At 55.5% G+C, this 19,039-nt stretch overlaps 7 protein-coding genes across 7 annotated transcripts; 2 read left to right on the top strand and 5 right to left on the bottom strand.

Annotated features, from left to right (window-relative positions):
- Positions 1-527: 527 nt before the first annotated feature.
- On the bottom strand, positions 528-2,768 carry DRS1 (nucleolar DEAD-box protein required for synthesis of 60S ribosomal subunit; the record flags this gene model as incomplete). The annotated part of the gene is made up of 1 exon (XM_064805455.1): positions 528-2,768. One exon carries the CDS (start codon positions 2,766-2,768, stop codon positions 528-530), a length of 2,241 nt encoding a protein of 746 aa, XP_064656560.1.
- Positions 2,769-3,600: 832 nt separating this feature from the next.
- Positions 3,601-5,469, top strand: LTR77_008221 (uncharacterized protein; the record flags this gene model as incomplete). Its single annotated transcript, XM_064805454.1, has 2 exons — positions 3,601-4,272; positions 4,327-5,469. 2 exons carry the CDS (start codon positions 3,601-3,603, stop codon positions 5,467-5,469), a joined length of 1,815 nt encoding a protein of 604 aa, XP_064656559.1.
- A 117-nt stretch (positions 5,470-5,586) lies between these two features.
- Positions 5,587-8,184, bottom strand: LTR77_008220 (uncharacterized protein; the record flags this gene model as incomplete). Its single annotated transcript, XM_064805453.1, has 2 exons — positions 5,587-7,907; positions 8,040-8,184. The coding sequence occupies 2 exons, from the start codon at positions 8,182-8,184 to the stop codon at positions 5,587-5,589; spliced, it is 2,466 nt and encodes an 821-aa protein (XP_064656558.1).
- A 464-nt stretch (positions 8,185-8,648) lies between these two features.
- Positions 8,649-10,432, bottom strand: LTR77_008219 (uncharacterized protein; the record flags this gene model as incomplete). The annotated part of the gene is made up of 2 exons (XM_064805452.1): positions 8,649-10,115; positions 10,166-10,432. The coding sequence occupies 2 exons, from the start codon at positions 10,430-10,432 to the stop codon at positions 8,649-8,651; spliced, it is 1,734 nt and encodes a 577-aa protein (XP_064656557.1).
- A 782-nt stretch (positions 10,433-11,214) lies between these two features.
- LTR77_008218 (uncharacterized protein) lies at positions 11,215-12,971 on the bottom strand (the record flags this gene model as incomplete). The annotated part of the gene is made up of 2 exons (XM_064805451.1): positions 11,215-12,731; positions 12,959-12,971. The coding sequence occupies 2 exons, from the start codon at positions 12,969-12,971 to the stop codon at positions 11,215-11,217; spliced, it is 1,530 nt and encodes a 509-aa protein (XP_064656556.1).
- A 2,495-nt stretch (positions 12,972-15,466) lies between these two features.
- LTR77_008217 (uncharacterized protein) lies at positions 15,467-17,629 on the bottom strand (the record flags this gene model as incomplete). The annotated part of the gene is made up of 1 exon (XM_064805450.1): positions 15,467-17,629. The coding sequence occupies one exon, from the start codon at positions 17,627-17,629 to the stop codon at positions 15,467-15,469; it is 2,163 nt and encodes a 720-aa protein (XP_064656555.1).
- A 494-nt stretch (positions 17,630-18,123) lies between these two features.
- Positions 18,124-18,611, top strand: lsm7 (U6 snRNP-associated protein Lsm7; the record flags this gene model as incomplete). The annotated part of the gene is made up of 3 exons (XM_064805449.1): positions 18,124-18,301; positions 18,354-18,425; positions 18,478-18,611. 3 exons carry the CDS (start codon positions 18,124-18,126, stop codon positions 18,609-18,611), a joined length of 384 nt encoding a protein of 127 aa, XP_064656554.1.
- Between the last annotated feature and the right edge of the window lie 428 nt (positions 18,612-19,039).

Raw genomic sequence — 19,039 nt, 5'->3', positions numbered from 1 at the left:
GGACATCAAACGCCGCATGCAACGTCGCGGGTTTGACGTAACAGCAGGGTGCAGCGGGTGTGAGATAGCATATACATACACATTAGTTCCAACTATCGTTACATGTGTACCTTCGCTCCATATTCTACCGAGTCCGCGAACCACTCCAGGACTTCGTCCCAAAGATCTACACTGCACGAGACTCGCCTCCACGCAGATCACTTCCACGTTGCAGAGCCTCACCGAGCCTCATCAACACGGCATATGGCCGCCACCGAACACATGCACCCGATCTCGATCGTGTCTCTGCATCCCCACAGGCCTCCACAGCTTTCGCAGACCAGCTCCGAGAACCCTGGAATTGAGAAAGGCGATATGACCGATCACATGATCAAGTAAACGAGTCTTCCAGGGTCTTCACAGTATCGAGCAGAAGAACGTTTCCTTCAATTATGCCTCAAAGGAATGGTCTCAAATCTACTGTTCGGACGCAGAAGCACATTGAGCTTAAAATGGTATACCATGTGAAGGACAACACCAGTTTCATTTCACCTTTTAGTCTTCACCTTAGCTTTACCAGGTTTTCGTGCCTTCTTACCAGCACCACCCGTCCGCTCATCCTGACTCTTGCCCTTCTTCCACTCCATACCCGCGTTCCTGTCATCCTTGTCCTGCAACCGCTTCTTCTGCTTGTTGCTGAGCTTCACCTTCTTCTTCTTGCCTCCCTCCACTGCCGCAACCGGACCGTTCAGAGCAACACGCCCTTTGTCCTTCGCAGTCTTCTTGTCAGCTTCGCTCTCGAACCACGTTTTCTTCGGCCGTGCCATGATTTCGTCTTGGTGCGTGACGATGTTGTCCGCTCGCTGGATGTCACGCTCTGTGTTGGCGAGAGCGCGCTCTTCCTTCTCTTCGCGCAGGACCGCTTCGACCTCGTCTTCCAGAACATCACATTTGGCTTGCCAAGCATCGGCGTCTTTTGGTTCGATGGTTCGCTGCTTGATGATTGCTCCTTGGACTTTCCCACCTTTCACAGCAGCCTTGACGACTTTTCTATCCGCTTCAGCTGCCAATGTGCATGCCGAACCTGAGCGACCTGCGCGCGCTGTGCGACCGACACGGTGGAGGTAGATCTCATGGCTCTGTGGTGCTTCGTAATTGATGACTGTTTCGATACCCTTGATATCCAGACCTCTGCTCGCCACATCTGTCGCAAGCAAGAAGCTCGCGCGGCCGGACCTAAACGACTCAATGGCTTGAATGCGCTGTTCCTGCGTCATGTTGCCGTGCAGCTCTGCGGCTTTCAGGCCATGAAGGGCAAACATTATCCTCACTCGATGAGCCTCCTTCTTCTGCCGGAAGAAGACAATCACTCGATCAGTGTGGACAGCTGTGACCAGTTGCATGAGGTAGCCTAGTCGCTTGCTCTCGCGTGTCGGACGTAGACGGACGAACTCTTGTACTAGTCCTTGCACAGTTGACTTTTGCGCATCGACCATAAGTCTAACAGGTCGCTGCAGACCAGCTCGGATCAGGTCGTCCACTTTTGAAGTCATGGTCGCGGAGAAGAGCATGGTCTGCCGGCTCTTGGGTATCTTTGAAAGGATCTCGTTGACTTCGTCCGCAAAACCTTCTTCCAGCATCCGGTCGGCTTCATCCAAAACCAAAATTTCGATCGTGTTGACAGCAAAAGACGGCGAGTTCCGTTCCAGATCAATGAAACGTCCCGGTGTTGCAATGACGACGTCTGGCCGTAGCTTGAGCGCCTTCTCTTGTTCACGCAAGTTCAAGCCTCCAATTGCCTGACCAAACGTGATATCCGTAAAGCTGGCCAGCTTCTTCGCGACGTTGAAGCATTGTAGCGCCAACTCCCTCGTCGGAGCCAAGATAGCCACGCGCGTGGTCGCTGTGCGTCTTGATCGGTACATCAAGCGTTCGAGGATAGGAATGATGAAGGCCGCTGTCTTGCCAGAGCCAGTCACGGCACCTCCGACCACGTCCTTGCCTTCCAAGGCTACGGGTATCGTCTTAGATTGGATAGGTGTTGGTGCGGTGAATCCAAGAGAGCTCAAGCCTTTGAGCACTGGCCGGGAGAGGGACAGCGATAAGAAAGACTGTTGGGCAGACCCATTTGCCGCCGCTTGAGGCTCTGATGCAAAGAACGCATTTCGTTTTTCCACCTCCAGAGGGTCTTCCGCTTTTTCTGCCTCCGAATCTGAGCCATCGTCGTGTGGATGAGGCGTCTGAGCCACTTCCTCAACATCGTCTACAGGCTCTGACCCATCATCTGGATCAGACTGCGATTGGGACCCTTCACTGTTTGCGCCGTCCTCGTCATCCTCCTCTCCTATATTTGCGCCAGCGCCAAACCCGTCAAAAGATGTCTCGCTGGCCCCGTCTATGTCTTCATCATCCTCCTCGTCGCTCGAACCGCTATCACTGCTAGCATGCTCCGCCTCCGCGTCCTGTGTCTGCTTCCGCCTTGCAACTATATCGTCGACATCGATGGCTTTCTTGTTGCCCTGACCGGATCCGCCCAGTAAAGTCTCGTAGTCGTCCAGGACTGCGGTGCCATCTTCCATCCCAAACTCGAATTCGGAGTCCATGTCTTCCTCCTCCGCATCACCCCCATTGTCCTGCTTCTGCTTCTGCTTCTTCACAGGACGCTGCTTTGGAGTCTCTCGTTTCCTTTTCGTGCCCTGCTCCTTTGGGGTGGCCAGCTCTTCATCCGACACGACATCGTTGTCTGACAGTGTGCCGACGAAGTCATCGTCGTCCATGAACGGCGCCATGCTTGCGATCGTAAATATTCTCACGAAAGTTGAATATAAATGTCGGCGCAGAAGAAGTTAGAGCCAAGACTTTGAGATTTAAACTTTAGAGGCATCGGAGCGGAGCGGAAGCCTGGACTCCCTTCAAGGTCAACTTCATCGATGAACTTACTCCATCCCCTCCCTTCCAGGCACATCCTACACCATCCACTCGGGAGGTTACGCACGAAACAGTCACAGAGTAAGTTGCGAACAGCAGTTGTCCCCGACCGGCCATATCAAAGACCTCCTGAGCATCATGATACACGCCAGATGCCGGCGTTATCCTGGATGTTTTCTATACCTTGCGCTCCCAACACGTCCTTGAACACGAAAAGGCAGGTAGCATCTATCTCTTCACCATGATCAGAGGGTCAAATAAGCGACGTCTAGCGGCCTTTTGAGCGAGTCTTCGAGCCTTTGCGCTGTGCTCAAAGCAGGATGGCTGCGTGTATCCCACTCAGATCCAACATCGCATTTGGCAGCGCTGTAGGCGTTGTAGGCCTCATTTTTCTTCAGACACACAGGTATTGAAAGCTGGTGCATACCGTCCATTCTATGCCCACGGATCTTTTCCGCCTACAGACGGCAGAGCAGTAACTGCCGAAGCTCTCAGACAGCTTCCAACAACCGAACATCCACACCTGCACCTCTCCGCAAATCGCCCCAGAGGCAGAATGTCGACCACGATATCCCCAGAGGCGGGTTGCAATGCCGAGCCCTAATGTTACTTTGAACTCTCCTCACTTCGTTTGAATCTGTGTTGTACTCTCTTCCTTGAAGCACTCAACAGAAAGACAACATCTCCAGAACCATGTCCGCCTCGGCAGACACCCCGACGCTCTCGGAATCTCATTCAGGCATCCCATCCCGACTCTTACACAAGGCAAACAAAGCAAAGTCATTGATCAACGATCTAAGAACGGAAAACGTAGCGCAAGACCTTCCCCAGCTACCGATCATCCCTCAAGGCGTCTCCAGATCGAACTTCAATAAGGCCATAGCAGATCTTAGTGAACAAATAGGCTCCGACAATGTCTCCGTCGTCGACAAGCCACCCAAGGATGATGGCTGGTACATGGAGCATGCCACTACGCACGACATGATGCACGTCACACCCTCACGCGAGTTCATGGCTTCCGCAATAGCCTACCCTGGCAGCACTGCGGAAGTGCAGACCATTGTGCAGTGGGCGAACAAGTACCGCATTCCTATATTCCCGATATCGATGGGTCGGAACCTGGGATATGGAGGCGCCGCACCTCGAGTACCCGGAAGTGTAGTCATTGACCTTGGCCGCAGGATGAACAAGATTCTGGACATCGACCCGGACGACTATACGTGCCTCCTCGAGCCTGGTGTCAGCTTCTATGCTTTGTATGAAGAAGTGCAGAAACGAGGGTATAAGCACATGTGGATCGACACGCCTGATCTTGGTGGCGGGAGTGTTGTGGGCAATACGCTTGACCGCGGCGTAGGATATACTGTGAGTATATTGCCTCTTTTCCTCTCACCTCCAAGCAAAGCTAACCTAACACAGCCATACGGTGACCACTGGGCCGTGCATTCCGGTCTAGAAGTTGTGCTTCCGACTGGAGAGGTCATCAGAACTGGCATGGGCGCACTACCCAACAACAACACCTGGCAGACCTTCCCTTACGGCTTTGGTCCGCATACCGATGGCCTGTTCTCCCAAAGCAATTTCGGAATCGTAACGAAGATGGGCATGGCCTTAATGCCCGCCGCTCCTGACCACGAAAGCTTCATGTACACCTTCCAACACGAATCCGACCTGCCCCAAATCATCGACATCATCCGCCCACTACGCATCAGCAATATCCTCGAGAACGTCGCCCAGCTCCGCACCGCCGTACAAACCCTCGCAGTCACCGGACGCCCGAAAACAGACTTCTATACCGGCTCAGGACGCATCCCGCAAGACGTCGTCGAAGCCGAAGCCGCCAAACTGCCCATCGGAAAAGCCTACTGGATCTACTACGGCATGTCCTACGGCCCCAAGCACATCCGGCAATACAAACTCGACATCATCGACGCCGAATTCAGAAAAGTGTCTGGAGCGAAACGCATCGACCCCGCCACGATCCCAAAGGACAACTACTTCTGGTCCCGCGATAAGATCGCCGCAGGCGAACCCGACCTCGAAGAACTGCTCTGGTGCAACTGGGTGCCGAACGGCAGCCACATCGCTTTCAGCCCCGTGAGTCCGATCCGCGGCAAGGACGCCACGGTGCTGTTCGAAATCTGCAACCGGCGGCAAGACCAGCACGGATGCGAGATCTTTCCTGCGTTCTGCGTGGGACTGAGGGAGATGCATTTGATCGTCGAGTGTGTTTTTGACAAACACGATCCTGAGGCGTGCGAAGCTGCGTTGGCGTGTATGCGAGGCATGGTGGATGATGCGGCGAAGTTGGGGTATGGAGAGTATCGCACCCATCTCGCCCTGATGGATCAGGTGGCTGGGACGTATAACTGGAACGACGGCGCGCTGATGAAGTTCAATGAGCGCTTGAAGGATGCGTTGGATCCTAACGGGATCATGGCGCCGGGTAAGAGCGGGATTTGGCCCGCGAGGTATCGGGGGAGAGGGTGGGAAATGAGGTCTGGCAAGGAGAGCTCGGAGGGCGACGGGGTAGCGGCGGCGGTTGGTGAGGCGAGGTTGTGAACGATTAATATGTTTGAAGATGTCATTGCTAAGCTACAAGTACCTACTAGCTAGCTTGGCGGGTGCTACTCTAAGAACCTCTGCAGTCGCCACTGCCCGACCCATCATCATTCCACTTTAGTACGGCACAACCTTCACCTTCTCCCTCAACTCCTCGGGCAGCTCCTCAGCCTTCACCAAACCAAGCTGTATCGCATCCGCCCAGAAGAACAAAGCCCTATGCTGTGCATATCCCAGATAATCAAATTCCTCCTCAACCACTTCCTCTTGCGCCTCTTCCTCCCCATCTTCCTGCTGCTGTTGAGCAACCAAGTCCCGATACTCATCCGCCCGCTCACCAAGGTCTTCTCTCCCAGCTTCTTCGCCTTCATCATCTGGCTCCATCTTGCCTTCGGAGCTGAAATCGGGCATGCCTGGCACTTTGGCTTGGACGATGCCCCAAGCAACCCACATGGCGGTGTTTGCGAGGCGCCACAAGCGTGTCTCGTGCAAGATGCGAGCGACCTCCTTGTCCTCCCCCTTCTTGCGCGCAGCCTCCTCACCGAAGTAGCCCAGGGAATCAGTTGACGGCGTTCGAGCGTCGAGCATAAAGTCTGAGATGTTGGAGGTCGGTCGCCTGCTTAGCGTGTTGCCGCTGCTCTGATCATTCGCACGCATAGTGGGTGTAGTGGGTCCTGCTTTTGGCGTCGAGACGTTGATCTCAGGTCGGTGGCGGACGTAAGCACGGACAAATCGGTCCTGCTCTTCCGGCGTTGGGTAGCGATTGGGGTGGAAGGCGTACGGCTTGCGCTCATCATGGTAGTTGTAGCACCATTCGGTGAAGTGATTGGCGAACTCTAGCCCGGGTGTGTTGGCGCTTGCGTATTCGAAATCGATCACGACCAATTGCTTGTGTGTGTTTTGCGGGAGCAGCAGAGGTGACTCTCCAGTTGGCATGAGCCGCAGGATGTTGCCATACTGGGTGTCGTTGTGGGCGAAAACGAGCTGCTCCTTGACACGCCTTGTCGAACCATACTGGGCGATCAGCCACTTCCGGTAGGCTTCCACCATCTGCCGGAACTGTTTCCAGGGCACGCCACAGATGTATCCTCGGCGTTTCCATGCTTCAGCCCCCGAGGGCTTGACGCCCGGCTGCAACTTGTCGATCTGACAATCAAGCCAGGATACTACTTGCTCGACTCGCGGGGCCCATTTGTCCCAATTCTGCCATACGAAAGGTCCATCATCGCGTTCTCGATCTAGCAACTCGATTCCATCGTGCAACTCCCGCATCCGCTTAGCAATCTGCCGGCTGGTGTCCGGGCTGCGTAGGTCTTCCGGGGTGAGCGTCTCCGCGTAAAAGTACTCTTCGAAGCGGCCGTTGCCGAAAGTACCCAGCATTCGTGGTCCGATGCGCTTCCGAGCCAAGCGACGAAGAATGGCCAGCTCTGCTTCACGGTCGATCAGGTGCTCAACTTGCGGACCGTAGATGCGCAGCAACAGCTTTGGTGGTGGTTTCTGTGAACCCGCGGTGGAGTCAACGCTGTTGTTACGTGCTGACGGCATCTCGCTCGGTGGCGAGACGACATAAACAGCGTTTGTCAAAGCTCCGCTGAGTCGTTGAACAGAGATCTCGTTGCTCCTGTCCAGTCGTACACGACGCCATCGCTTCAGTCGTAGTGTGTGCGTGAGTCTGACAATCTCAAACTTGAACCTCGCCCACTCATCGCGGTCCCGGTATGAGGCAGTCCGTTGAAGGTCATCGTCACTGGAGTCGGAGTCTTCTGACGCTCCGCCGGTGTAAGATAACGTCTTCGAATTGTCCAGGATGGCGTCACAGCTCGGTACCGCTGTCTCAACGTCGAAGGCATCAGTATCTTCGGAACCAGAATGCTTCCGATGCAGCTTGAGCAGAGAGCGCTTGCGTCGCACAGGCGGGCTCTTGTTCCTGGAGTGCTTGCGGTGTCGATCGAAGGTCAGATTGTGCTTGATGATACTTTCGAGCTTGTCAAGATCGAATGCATGTGAAGAGGCATTTCCAGATCGCTTGTCGTTATTGCCATCTGTATCTTCGGTGGTGGAGTCGGTGGTGGAGTCGGTGGCGGAGGTCTTTGACTCGGCGTCCGCGCCTGAGTGCTTCGCTCGCTCCTCTTTGATCCAATGAGAAACCTGGTCAATGAACTGCTCCAGATGGTGGCCGGAGTGACGGTGCCGTGAATAGACCGACGAAGCATTATCATCGTCCGAAGCCTCGTTGGCAAAGTCTGTCGTACTATCGGGTCTGAGGAAAGGACTGGACGTGTAGCTTGGTCGGCCAGCGAGTCGCCTCGAACTCGTTCTCTTCACCAGAGAGGGCTTCCGGGAAACTCGGCCACTGTCAAGTTTGAGGTCCTCCACATCCTTTTGATTCCCGATCATAAGAGGTGAGATCACTTCGGTCTTAGGATCAATTGACACCGCTGGAGGAGTCGTTAGCACACGCCTGTGAACCACACCGCCTTTTCATGATGGCATCGTACGGCCATCTCGCACAACTCCCATCTTTCACATGCCAGCCATCATGCAACGATAAGGATAGTGAGTGAACGTACACTTCGGGGTCGCCTTAGGCGAGTATTGCGTGTTCATACCAAGGTACGAGCTCGGAGAAGCACATTCCGGTTTGGTCTGAGTCTGTTCATACGATTCCCCTCGCAAGATACCAGGCGGCTTCGAATGCCGCTCTTCTTGAGCCATGACTTCGCCGTCCCTGTTCTCCGACTGTGCGCCGAGCAGGAGGGTTGCCTAGGTGTTAGTAGTCTTCAGTAGCAGCAGAGCAGCAAAAAAAGCACGAAATGAGCAACGCCTCTATGTTGAATGAAGTGGCTCCTTTGAGACGAGAGGAGAAGATAGGATCCAGCAGGTGAAGTGACTTGGGAGCTTTGGCGGTGAAGTGAGCCAACATTTGGCAGCGCGTCGTGCTATCTACGGTCCAGATTGTGGGAGAGGGATTGACGACACGTGTGGGCGCGAGGAAGGAAGAGTGGCGATAACGAGGCGAAAGCAGGATTTGGCTTGGTGTGCTCCCGGGCCGACCGAGGCCGAGGAGAATCTGGACCTCCTTGCGACGCGTCGCTTCCACAACACCTTGTCAAGTAGCTTTGATGCCCTCGGGGGACAGAGTTTAGACTCTGGAAATGCAAACAAACAGCTGAACTACCTCATTGCACAGCAAAAGCGGCTCCACTCCCTCTCGAGCGTACAGTCCTCCCCGCGCGGGCCCCCGTTGCCCTCCACTCATCCAAGGCAAAGACCCCGTTCACCATCACCGCCCATATGCCCTTCGCCTGCTGCTTCGGGTCCGCGAACGTGGCAGCATCTCGAATCTCCTCGGGGTCAAATAGCACGAGATCCGCCCGGTAACCTTCCTTGACCAGACCGCGATCTTTCATGCCAATGACTCGAGCTGGACGAGATGTCAGATGAGCAACTGCTTCCTCCAGACCGCCTTCGAAGATGGTCTCTGGCTCGACACTTTCAAACTCGTCACTTCGGTCTGGACTGTAGATGTTCCTGACCTGGCCCTGCTTCAGATCACGACCATAGTGGCCGATGTATCTGGCAAACGTCCCCCAACCGCGTGGGTGCGGCTTCGTCGAGGTCAAGATCCCGTCTGAACCGCCGGTATGCCTGGAATGTCGCATGATCTTGCGGACGTTACCCTCGTGGCCCGAGTGGGACAGGATGGTGGAGTTGAAGTCGTCTTCCTTCAGCACATCGATGTATGCGTCAAATGGATCCTTCTGCCGCTCCTCTGCAATCTGCGCCAACGTTTTGCCCACGTACTTCGACGCCAGCGATGGATCAGAAACGCCGCCGATCTCGAGGATGTCCCAGCCCAGCGTACAGCCATGACAACCATCCGTCCCTTCCACCAGCGCTTGATGTCTGATCTTCTCCAACTTAGCCTCATCGTTCAGAACAGCAAGCTTGTCATCCGCCGCCGCAGCCCAACTCGGCAACGTACTCGCAAGCGTAGTACTCCCCGGCAGATACGGATAAGTATCAAAAGTAATCTCCACCCCATCTCCTAACGCCTTGTCAATCATCCCCAACAACTCATCCGCCCTTCCAGCATTCTCAGGATAATTCAGCGTAGCATGCGCCAAATGCAACCTTACCCCCGTCTTCCTCGCAAGCTCAATCATTTCCCTATACGCCTCCATCGCACCCTTGCCATACGACCGATGATGCGGGCAGTAGTATCCGCCATACTGCTTCACCACCTCGCACAAGTTCGCCAGCTCGTCATTGTCCGCAAACATACCCGGAACATACGTCAGTCCTGAACTCATACCCACCGCGCCCTCCTCCAATGCCTTCGACAAGATCTCCTTCATCTCCTCCATCTCGCTCGGAGAGCAAGGACTGGAATCCCATCCTTTCACCAAAATCCGCAAATTGCCTTGCGGAACCAGATACGCCGCATTAGTAGCAATCTTCTCCAGGTCCAGAACATCCAGATACTCTTTTACGGACCTCCAGCGGTCGAAGAAGTCCGGTGGATCTGTGGGGTTGCCGTTCCAGCCTGCGATTTGCTTTCGGATGCGGGAGAGCGTGGTGTCGTTGACGGGGCTGTAGGAGATGCCGTCTTGGCCTAGGACTTCTGTTGTGCAGCCTTGTGTGATCTGTACTGAGTCAACTACCGTTTCTCTTTAAGACGAGTTGGTAGTCATACCTTCGCTTCATGAGACGGCGTGTGCAGAAGACTCAAGTCTGAATGTGCGTGCATATCAATAAAACCCGGCGATAGGACGTATTTGCCTGCTTCGCAATCGACAATTCGTGCGTTCGAACGGTTCGGAGTAGGCAGCGCACTGCCTGTTGAGATCTGTTCGATTCGTCCTTCGCGGACGAGAACGTTTGCTTCGTATCTGTCAGAGCCGGAGCCATCGATTACCGTGGCATTGACGAAGACGATGTCGCCGCCGCCGTTGGTCGACATGGTGTTAATCTTGCAAGCTTGTAAATTACAGACAATCGCGTGCGGAATATACGCTTCTAGGGCCGTTTCTGTGGCCTTTCTCCTCGTGGTACTTCTGTTTGGCGAGTTTCAGTACGCAACAAGCGATATACCAACTCCCTCAAAGCAGCTCGGGCGACCTCGGCCAACGCCTGGCCGATCGATAGGTAGAATATAACAGGCTGATTAAAGGCAGCCTGCATCAGACCACATTACACGCGGACTGTAGGTGTGTATGCCCTGTGATCTAGGTGTAGCTTTGACCACGTTAATGTAAAAACTAAAACTACAATCCAGGGCTTTGAAGTGGCCGACTCCGTCCAAAGATACGCCCTTTCCAGCAGTGTCCTGTTCTGCTGCGTACGTGCACCTTATCTCGGTGTCGCAGATGAGTAACGAGCTGGTATGGCTGGTCGTTATTTCCATGCTGAAGCAGGATCAAGTTGGAGCAGAAAGGCGCAGCAGTGATCAATGCTTTTCGTTGCAACATACAACCTGTTCGACTTGTACAATCATACCTTATGGTAGGGTATCTTCCAATGCCATCACCGCCGCCGCCGACACCCACCATGGGGCGATCCGTCTCGCAAACAACTAGAGTACAAGCAAAGATGCAAAAGTAATCCCACAGTATCCAAAAACATTACCGAGATAAGGCGGCGCGCCTCCCATAACTCGGAGCAATACGATCCGAGAGTCGTTCATACTCAACACAAGCCGCCGTAAAGTCGTTAAAGATGCCGTTCGTAAATCCAGGCCAGACATCACTTCCGCGAGCTGGAAGCCTCCGGCATCCCGTTCGTGACCCATCGTCGTAAATTCGTCAGTAGCTTCGTGCACTGTTTGAGGTCGCTGTACTCCGTCAAAATGGCGTTCTCGAGCGTCTCCCAGCCGAAATGCTCGTTCCGTTTGCCCTTGCCCTTCGGACGCAGGTGTGTTTTGAAATGATCCGTGGCGTTGTCCGGTCGCTGAATCGCCTTGTGACAACGCGGCAGCGGACACGGGTATTTCCTCTCATCCGAGTGCTTCCCCATATGCCGTTTCAAATGCTCGCTGCGTTCGAACTTCCCGGTACAGCGCTTGCCGTCGGAGTCAACATGTTGGCAATGATGCGGTTTCTTCGACATTGCGACGTCAACCGTGACCGAGCCGTGTTCGTCGATCTTGAAGCCGCTGCCTTCGTATTGCACGATGCAGTTAAAGTTCTGCGAGTAGTGGCTGTGGCATGCGTTGCTCTTCGCGCCCGTGCGGAGCCTTTTCGATGCGCGACGGCGGGAGCGAGCTGAGGTGGCGGTGGTGTTGGTCATGGTGGACCAGCGGGAGGAGGAACGTCGCGATGGCGTCACGCTTCGCTCTGGCTTGATCGTCATGTACTCTTCATCTTCTGAATGAGCGAAGTATGCTTCGACTGGGCTAGGCGGATCGACCATGTCATAGTCCAGGTGATCAGGTCCGAGGGAGCCGAAGCTGCTTGCTAAGAGGGCAGAGTCGGGTTGCGCATGCTGGTATTCCGTCCAGCTGTTGGATGCGAAGTCGTCATGCGGAGAGAGTTGTGACGGAACGACGACTTGAGGCGCAGGTGCGTATAGCTGTGCATTGTTGTACTCATGAAACCCCGAGGTGTATGTCGAGTCGTACGGGTTGACCGACTCGTGGAACGACGATGACATGTTGTTGAACGTCGCATGGCTCGGGCTGTTGTCTGGGGCCATGCTGTGCGATGCTGGGAACAATGCTGGTCCGAGAAAGGTCGACTGCGTACCATAGCTGTTAATTGCTTGCTGCGACGGCCGCCATCCTTCAGTGGTTGGCAGCTCGACGCCAAGATCGAACTCGTAGGTCGAAGGGTCACCTTGTTGCGTCGTATGTGGGTAGTCTGCGTCGATGGATGATGGCTGTAATTCGAAAGGAGCGTGCAGTATCGGCACTGTAAAGTGGCTCGCGCGGCGGACGGCGGATGGTGCGCTCAGGGATTCCAGTTGCGCTTCAAGCGATCCCGTGTTGGACGGCAACAAACCGTTCGAGTGTGTCATGTGAACAGGGGTGCTGGGATGTGAGTAGCCGAACGAAGACGAGTTGGCAGAATGGGGAAGATCCATCGACGTTGGATATTGTAACGAAGGCCGACGGCTCTCGTGCGCGGATTGAGGCGGTGTATGCAAGCCTCCATAAGACAAAGCACCAGAAGGGTGTCCCAATGAAGACTTTGTGGTGTCGATGCCGGGAACGATCAAGCCACGATTTGTTCGGGTGGGAGTTTGTAGATTCGACATGGTACAAACTGAAAGATAAAGTCAGCGTCGATGCTCGTGCCTATGCTTCCAACAAACGCCATCACATACAAAACAAGATGCCACCGATGACCAATGAGCGTTGCCTGTTGTGTTCTTTCCGGATTGAAAGCCGATATCAAGAAATGATCGATTCAACGGGGAGGCATGTGCTTTTTCAATCTGGGCAACCGTGGCAAATCATGGCGAAATGGCTTGAGTAGAAAGGTCGACTTACCGTTGTGGAACATCCTCGATCGTCAAGAGCTCGCTCTCTCGAAGCAGCAACGGCAGCGTTCAAGTCAGGGTCTCGAAGGTGGTGTTCGGGCAACGAAGGTCACTGGACGAGGTCAGTGAAATTCGGATGCAAGCGTGTATGTCAGGTACAACTGCACCCGAGTGCAAGAATGGTGAACACCCACACAAGAACGAAAGGGTACCGGCAACAGCAGGCGATTAATCTCCAAGATGCTCGGCCGGATTGTCAAAACAAACAGCAAGGGGGGGCCGCCCAACTTATAATCCAACGGCTGTCCTGAAGAAAGACGGATTGTTCGATGTCAAGCCCCAGATTGAAGTGGTGTGCTCGTCGCAGTGGTGCAGAGGTTAGATATCACAGACACTTGCCCTTGCGGATCCTCTTTAGTACTGCAGATAGATCCCGCCGCGATGGTCCAGCCTGGAGTAAAGAAAGTCTGGTGGAGGGTCAACTTGATGATTGGAACGTCAGCCTCCAAACGCCTCGCAGAGGAATGCAACACACCCAGGCACCTACCACCGACGGCCTGATGTCCCCACTGCCCAAAAGGCGCACAAAGCAACGAAAGTGAAGAGTGTGAGCAGCATGAGGATGCCCTCGCAAGTCGTTTTGAAGCCATCGTCGCCATCCAGGCGGTCAGGCAATGCTGTTGTCGAGCAACACCAGATGGTCAGGCAGTACGCAGAGACTGTTTCAGGGAATGATCGAGCAGCAATTGGACCCTTCTCAACAAGCCGTCGAGCGGATTGTTAATCGTCACTGCTTCGATATGCCAAGAGAGGCTTCCGGATCTACGGGATACGGGAAGACGCAGCCCTGTGCGACACTGATATAGGCGCAGATTAGATGTCGTGGGGCTGTGGGTTCGACAGCGGACGGTGCCTGGACGTGGGACCCACCTTCTATAGAGCTGAGTCGTCCCCAAAGGCTTGTAGAGCAGAGCCCGTGCGTCTGGGGATTGCTGCTGTGCTATGATGAAGAGCACCGGGATGCGAATCGTGCCTGCATGTATCCGCCGTCCATCTCGTGGAACGACGAGCCGTCAATGTCGCCATCCGCATTGCACTAAACGATCTGTGTAATGGCCGAGTCAACCTCACCTGTGAGCCGGTCGGATAATTGAGTGCCTCAGAAAGCCAGCGTCGCTCATTTGGTCCAGATGGTGGGTGCGTTCATTCGTGGTCGTACAGGATATCCTACGGACAGGGGTGAGCCCGGTTCCTTCCGTAAGGTCGACAACTTCAAGCGACGCAGTCTCCACACAAACATGCACACCCACAGTGCGAATCTCAATCACAGAGGCCGACCTGCGAGCCATTTCACCCCGATCTGGAGCGCCGAACGGCTTGACGGAGTATTGGAAATGAGGAATCTTTGGGTACAGTCCGACATCGCAATGCGACTGGACGGTCCGTCCTCATCTTGGACGCAATGCTCGAGTGCCAGTGCGCAGCGACGCTACTGCTGCGCGTTCCTGATCTCCATACCATCCCGCCTCCCGTTCTTGCGCCATCGCCGGGCATCGACAAACGTTTCATCAGAGCCTCATCCCAGTCAAACATGTACATCGACCAACTTTCGAGCCAGATGCCCGCCTCCGATATGTTGCCAGGGGGTCGAAGAATTTGCTGCGCAGGACCCACCGCGCTCTTTGCGTCTGCGCTCCTTGCCGACGCTCGCATTGGCGAGCGGCCGCACTTTTGCGTCGAAAGTTACACACGCAGTCGCTGACGGACGGCCCGCTCAGGAACGCGCCCAGTGATCTGCGTGCCCGCATCGTCAGGGAGGGCTCCAATCTCCAGCAGACGGGCGATGCGCCTGGAAAGACGCCGATTCGGAGGAAGTTGTGGGACGTCAACGGCGGGCTGTGGAGAAGTCAACTCTGGTTCTGGTATGCATACCAGGCTTGCGCACCTTAAGCTCTGCTGTTCCTGCGTTTGCCTATAGCGGCCTCGACGATGCGGGCAGCCAGTGTCCATCATCGTCGTCGGCTGCGAGAGCGGCTCGGCACTCTATGCTCGACAGCCAGACAAGTGTTCTCACGAACGGAGAGTCTGGAGGCTCATGTTGGCAGGTGACGCGCTGTAGGCAATCTGGGATGCACAACAGAAGCGGCCACTTGTGCCACAAACTTGGAAAGAAAAATGAGTGAGATGGTGAGGAAGAAGGATTGAATTCTTGGTAGCTATGCTGGTCGGCAGTCAGGTCTCGCTTTTGTTGGGACCACTCATACATACAGGTACGAGTAGCAAGTTCCATCCTCGAGGAACGCTCTATCGATATACGAAACGAGGCCCGGGAGGCAAAACAGAGCGCACTGAGGTGTCTCCTCGGACACAGCGGAAGGGACCAGACCCAAACATCGCCTGACAAAATCATCGAGCGCATAAGATCACATCGCCTGTCGCCATTGCATGTCGTACAAACGTAAGGAACGAACCGTTACACTGCAAGCGCATGTGATGACTCGGGTCACCATCTTGGCCCTTAGGACATCGCTGAGGTAGAGTCGTTGACAGCGCGAAAGCCTGTGTTCTTAGAGGGAGGTGTCGGTTGGTCGCTGACAACATGACCACTCAGACCCATTTGTCCGTGTCCGCCTGGTTGGTCGTCTGCAGTGAGGATATGAGGCTTCGCGTCAGGCTGATCGTGCAACATGGCTGCGGTCGGTAGCTGAGCCACTTCCTGAGGCGCAAAAGGCGTTGCTTCTGGGACTCCATTCTGCGCAGGAAGAGTAGGTTTAGCATTCACAGGAACAATGCTGTCGTGGAGCTGCGGAGACGTTGCTGCGTCGCCGTGTGTCGTAGCAGTGTCGCTAGCAGGCTGAGTATACGCCGCAATCGCAACGCCTTCAGGGTAATGAGTTGGAGCAGCAGCGTCACTGCCCTCTGGTTCCTGACCGCCCTGGTGAGACCTCAGGCTCTCCTCCCACCCCTGACGAGCCAGCTCCCTAGCTTGGCGCAAGCCCTCCTCGTCCTCCTTCTCCCTCGCCTGACGCAGATCCTCTTCATCCTCTCTCATCCTCTCAGCTGCAGCTTCGCTCTCACGATCCTCTTTCTCCTCAAGCGCTTCCAGGTCTTCCAGCGGGTTGCTGTCGTCGTCATCACTCTCATCGTGAGGAGCGTCATCGAGCTCACTGCCAGCATGAGAGTAACCGTTGGCTGGTGCAAGCGCCATACCATTCGTGGGCGATGATGCAGTGGCAGTGTACGCCGACTCCATCAGATGGTCGAGCTCACCCAGCTCCTCCCGTGAGACATCGCGCCAGTGGCACCTAGCATGTTTGCGCGTGCAGCCTGCGCAGGACGTCAAGTTCTTGACACAATCCATCCGGAGACGGCGGCAGCGGTCGCATGGTGGCATGACGCGCGTGCCGCGGGGGAGAGCGTCCATGTGCGCCTGGCAGAGAGGCCTGAATGGCTGGCTGCTCTCGAGTGCTGGCGGCAATGGCCGGCTGAAGTTGTGTTTGCCCGCAGACCCTGCCGCATAGGCTTGCTGACCAGAACTCGAAGGAGGCCGTTGTGGCGCGGTGCTGGCGGGCGGGCGCGAGGCCGACGGGGTATCGGTAGTGTAGTAGCTCATGAAGTCGGTGGCGAAAGCGTTTGGTGGCACAGGTGACAGCGAGGATGCATTAGATGCCGCGCCGTTCTCCTGCTCCGTGGTAGGTTGGGCTGCGGTGGGAGCCGCTGTTGACTGATTCCTCGGCTGCGTTCGTCCTTGGTTCTGGTTGTGCGGTAGGCTCTCGAAGTGGCGAAGAAGCTCGCTACGCACATTCGAAGAGGAGCTCAATACCGGCTCCACCGTTTCGGCAGGCGCGCTACCGTTGATCAGGTTGACCGATGTGAAGCTAGGAGTGCCGGTAGAAAGTGGTGCAGTGGTGGTCTGCTGTGCCGTAGCCTTAGCTGGTGTCCCACTGCCCCCTTCCGCCCTACGGTCGAGTATCGCCGCTCTCCTGCCCTTCAGCCTGTGGCTCAGCTGTCTAGTCCGAGCAGCGACCATATCCGCAGCATTGGTGAGCTCTTTAAGCTTGGTCTCGAGCACATCGCACGTCGCGACCTCCTTCTCCTCATCCTCCCATATCGGCAGCGGCGGTATCAGCTCTTGACATCGACCGCTGTTGATGAAGAGGAAGTCTTCCTCGCTGACCTGGACACGAAGCTGCTTCTGCGGGTAGTAGAACTGGCAGACCCTCTTCCCTTCCGAGAATGTGCTGAGCGTGAACTGGGCTGGGTGAGAGCGAGCAAACTCAATCACCTCGAGCCATGTGATCTGGTGTGGGCTTTCTTCGGGGTTGCTCGCGGCTCCCTTGTGGTGCGAGGCCACCACTTTCGGCGGCGCATCGAAGCAGCGCTCGAAACGCTTGATGAGGATCGGTCCCAGTGGCCGTGCGCCGAGGTTGGAGGCCAGAGACTCGTGCCGGTCCAATATATTGCTATACTGAGACAGCAGGTGTAGCAGGTCGGGTAGTGATTCTTCTTTCTTGATCAAGGGTAGGTCTTCTTGCGATTGCCGGGCGAGGTAGTTGATGCTTAGCTGGTTCGCGGTTTTCGACACCTTTGCCGCCGGTGCAGTGGGTGGTTGCGACGCGGAAGGACTCCGCTTGCGTTTGGCGGAGGCATCGTTGGCGGGGGGTTCGGTGGTGGAGTCCATTGTACATGGGGTGTGCGAGGCCGGTGTGGGAGAAGGGGAAGAGGGGAAGGGGAAAGGGCCAGCAGAAAAGAGGGAAGGGGATCGCACCACGGGGCACACGCCGCCTCGCCGCCCGCACAGCAGCCCAGCCGTTCGCCGCGATTAGCTGCGCCAGCGCCTCCCCACCTCACCCTCTCGATCCCTGGGCCGCCCTATCCGGGCTCCCACCAACGAGTACATACCTCCAGCTGGCCGGCGAGGGGGCCGCGCCATTTGCTACACTATTTCACGCCACTTTTGCAAGTTCTCGTCCACCGCGAGCGTGATAATGCACATGCTTCCCAGAGTGAGGGTTCCGCTCCACCCCTCGGGACGCTGAGGCCGAAATCAGAAGTCGTGACGGGGCCATCACTTTTGGCATCGCACATGACGGGGTCGCAACCACTGAGCAGAATTCAAGGAGGACCAGGACTTCGTTTTGTCAACACAGACCAATGCGATAACAGATCTTGACAATGTCTGATCGCGGCAACAGAGGAAGCCGTGGGGGCCGGGGAGATAGAGGCTCGCGCGGTCGTGGCGACCATGGGGGACGGGGTGGCCATTCTTCGTCGACGGAGAAGAAGAACATCCTGGATCTGGCCAAGTACATGGACAAGTCCATTACGGTGAAGTTTAACGGCGGGCGAGAGGGTGAGCTTGGTACAAATCCGGCGGACTCAAGACACACACTGATTTCCCTTAGTGACCGGCATCCTAAAGGGACATGATCAGTTGATGAACCTGGTTCTGGACAACGTGAAGGAGATCACGAGAGGTTCACAATCCCCGAATGATGCGCGTTGACCTCGTGCTAACCGCCTCTTCAGACGACGAGGGCAATATGAGCACACGCTCGCTCGGACTGTTGGTGGCCAGAGGGACGCTGCTGGTGTTGATCTCCCCAGAGGACGGGAGCGAGGAGATTGAAAACCCTTTCGTGCAAGCCGACGACGATGAGTGATGTACAAGGTGAGGTCGACATAGACTTCTACCTAAATGTGAGGAAAGACAAGTGAGGAAGGCGCGACCGACTCTATCTCGACTTCACCTCCTCGCAAGGACCATCACCACGAGGCAGACGCGGTGGCAGTAGGCTCTGCCGTCCCAGAAAATCAAAATGACGGCGGTGGAAGCCGTTCAGGCGGCATGCGAGGCAGTGTTGACATGCTAGCAAGGTACTGAGCTGAGTAGTGGAAAGATGTACTCCATGAATTGACTATCTTGCCAGACCAACGAGTGCTCCCATGTACTTTCTTGCATAGAAGGTGTTTTGAAGATTTGGATTCATATACACGTGCCGCCATGGCAAGGCTTCTTGCCTTCTATACATGTATGTACTTGCAAGATATGTCCGCGCTTCTGCGCTTCGTCTATCGTATGCGATCGGAT

This window comes from Saxophila tyrrhenica, assembly GCF_035928015.1.
Source record: "Saxophila tyrrhenica strain CCFEE 5935 chromosome Unknown scaffold_13, whole genome shotgun sequence".
Taxonomy (NCBI): Eukaryota; Fungi; Ascomycota; class Dothideomycetes; order Mycosphaerellales; family Extremaceae; genus Saxophila; species Saxophila tyrrhenica.
This window is presented reverse-complemented; position numbering and strand designations above follow the sequence as displayed.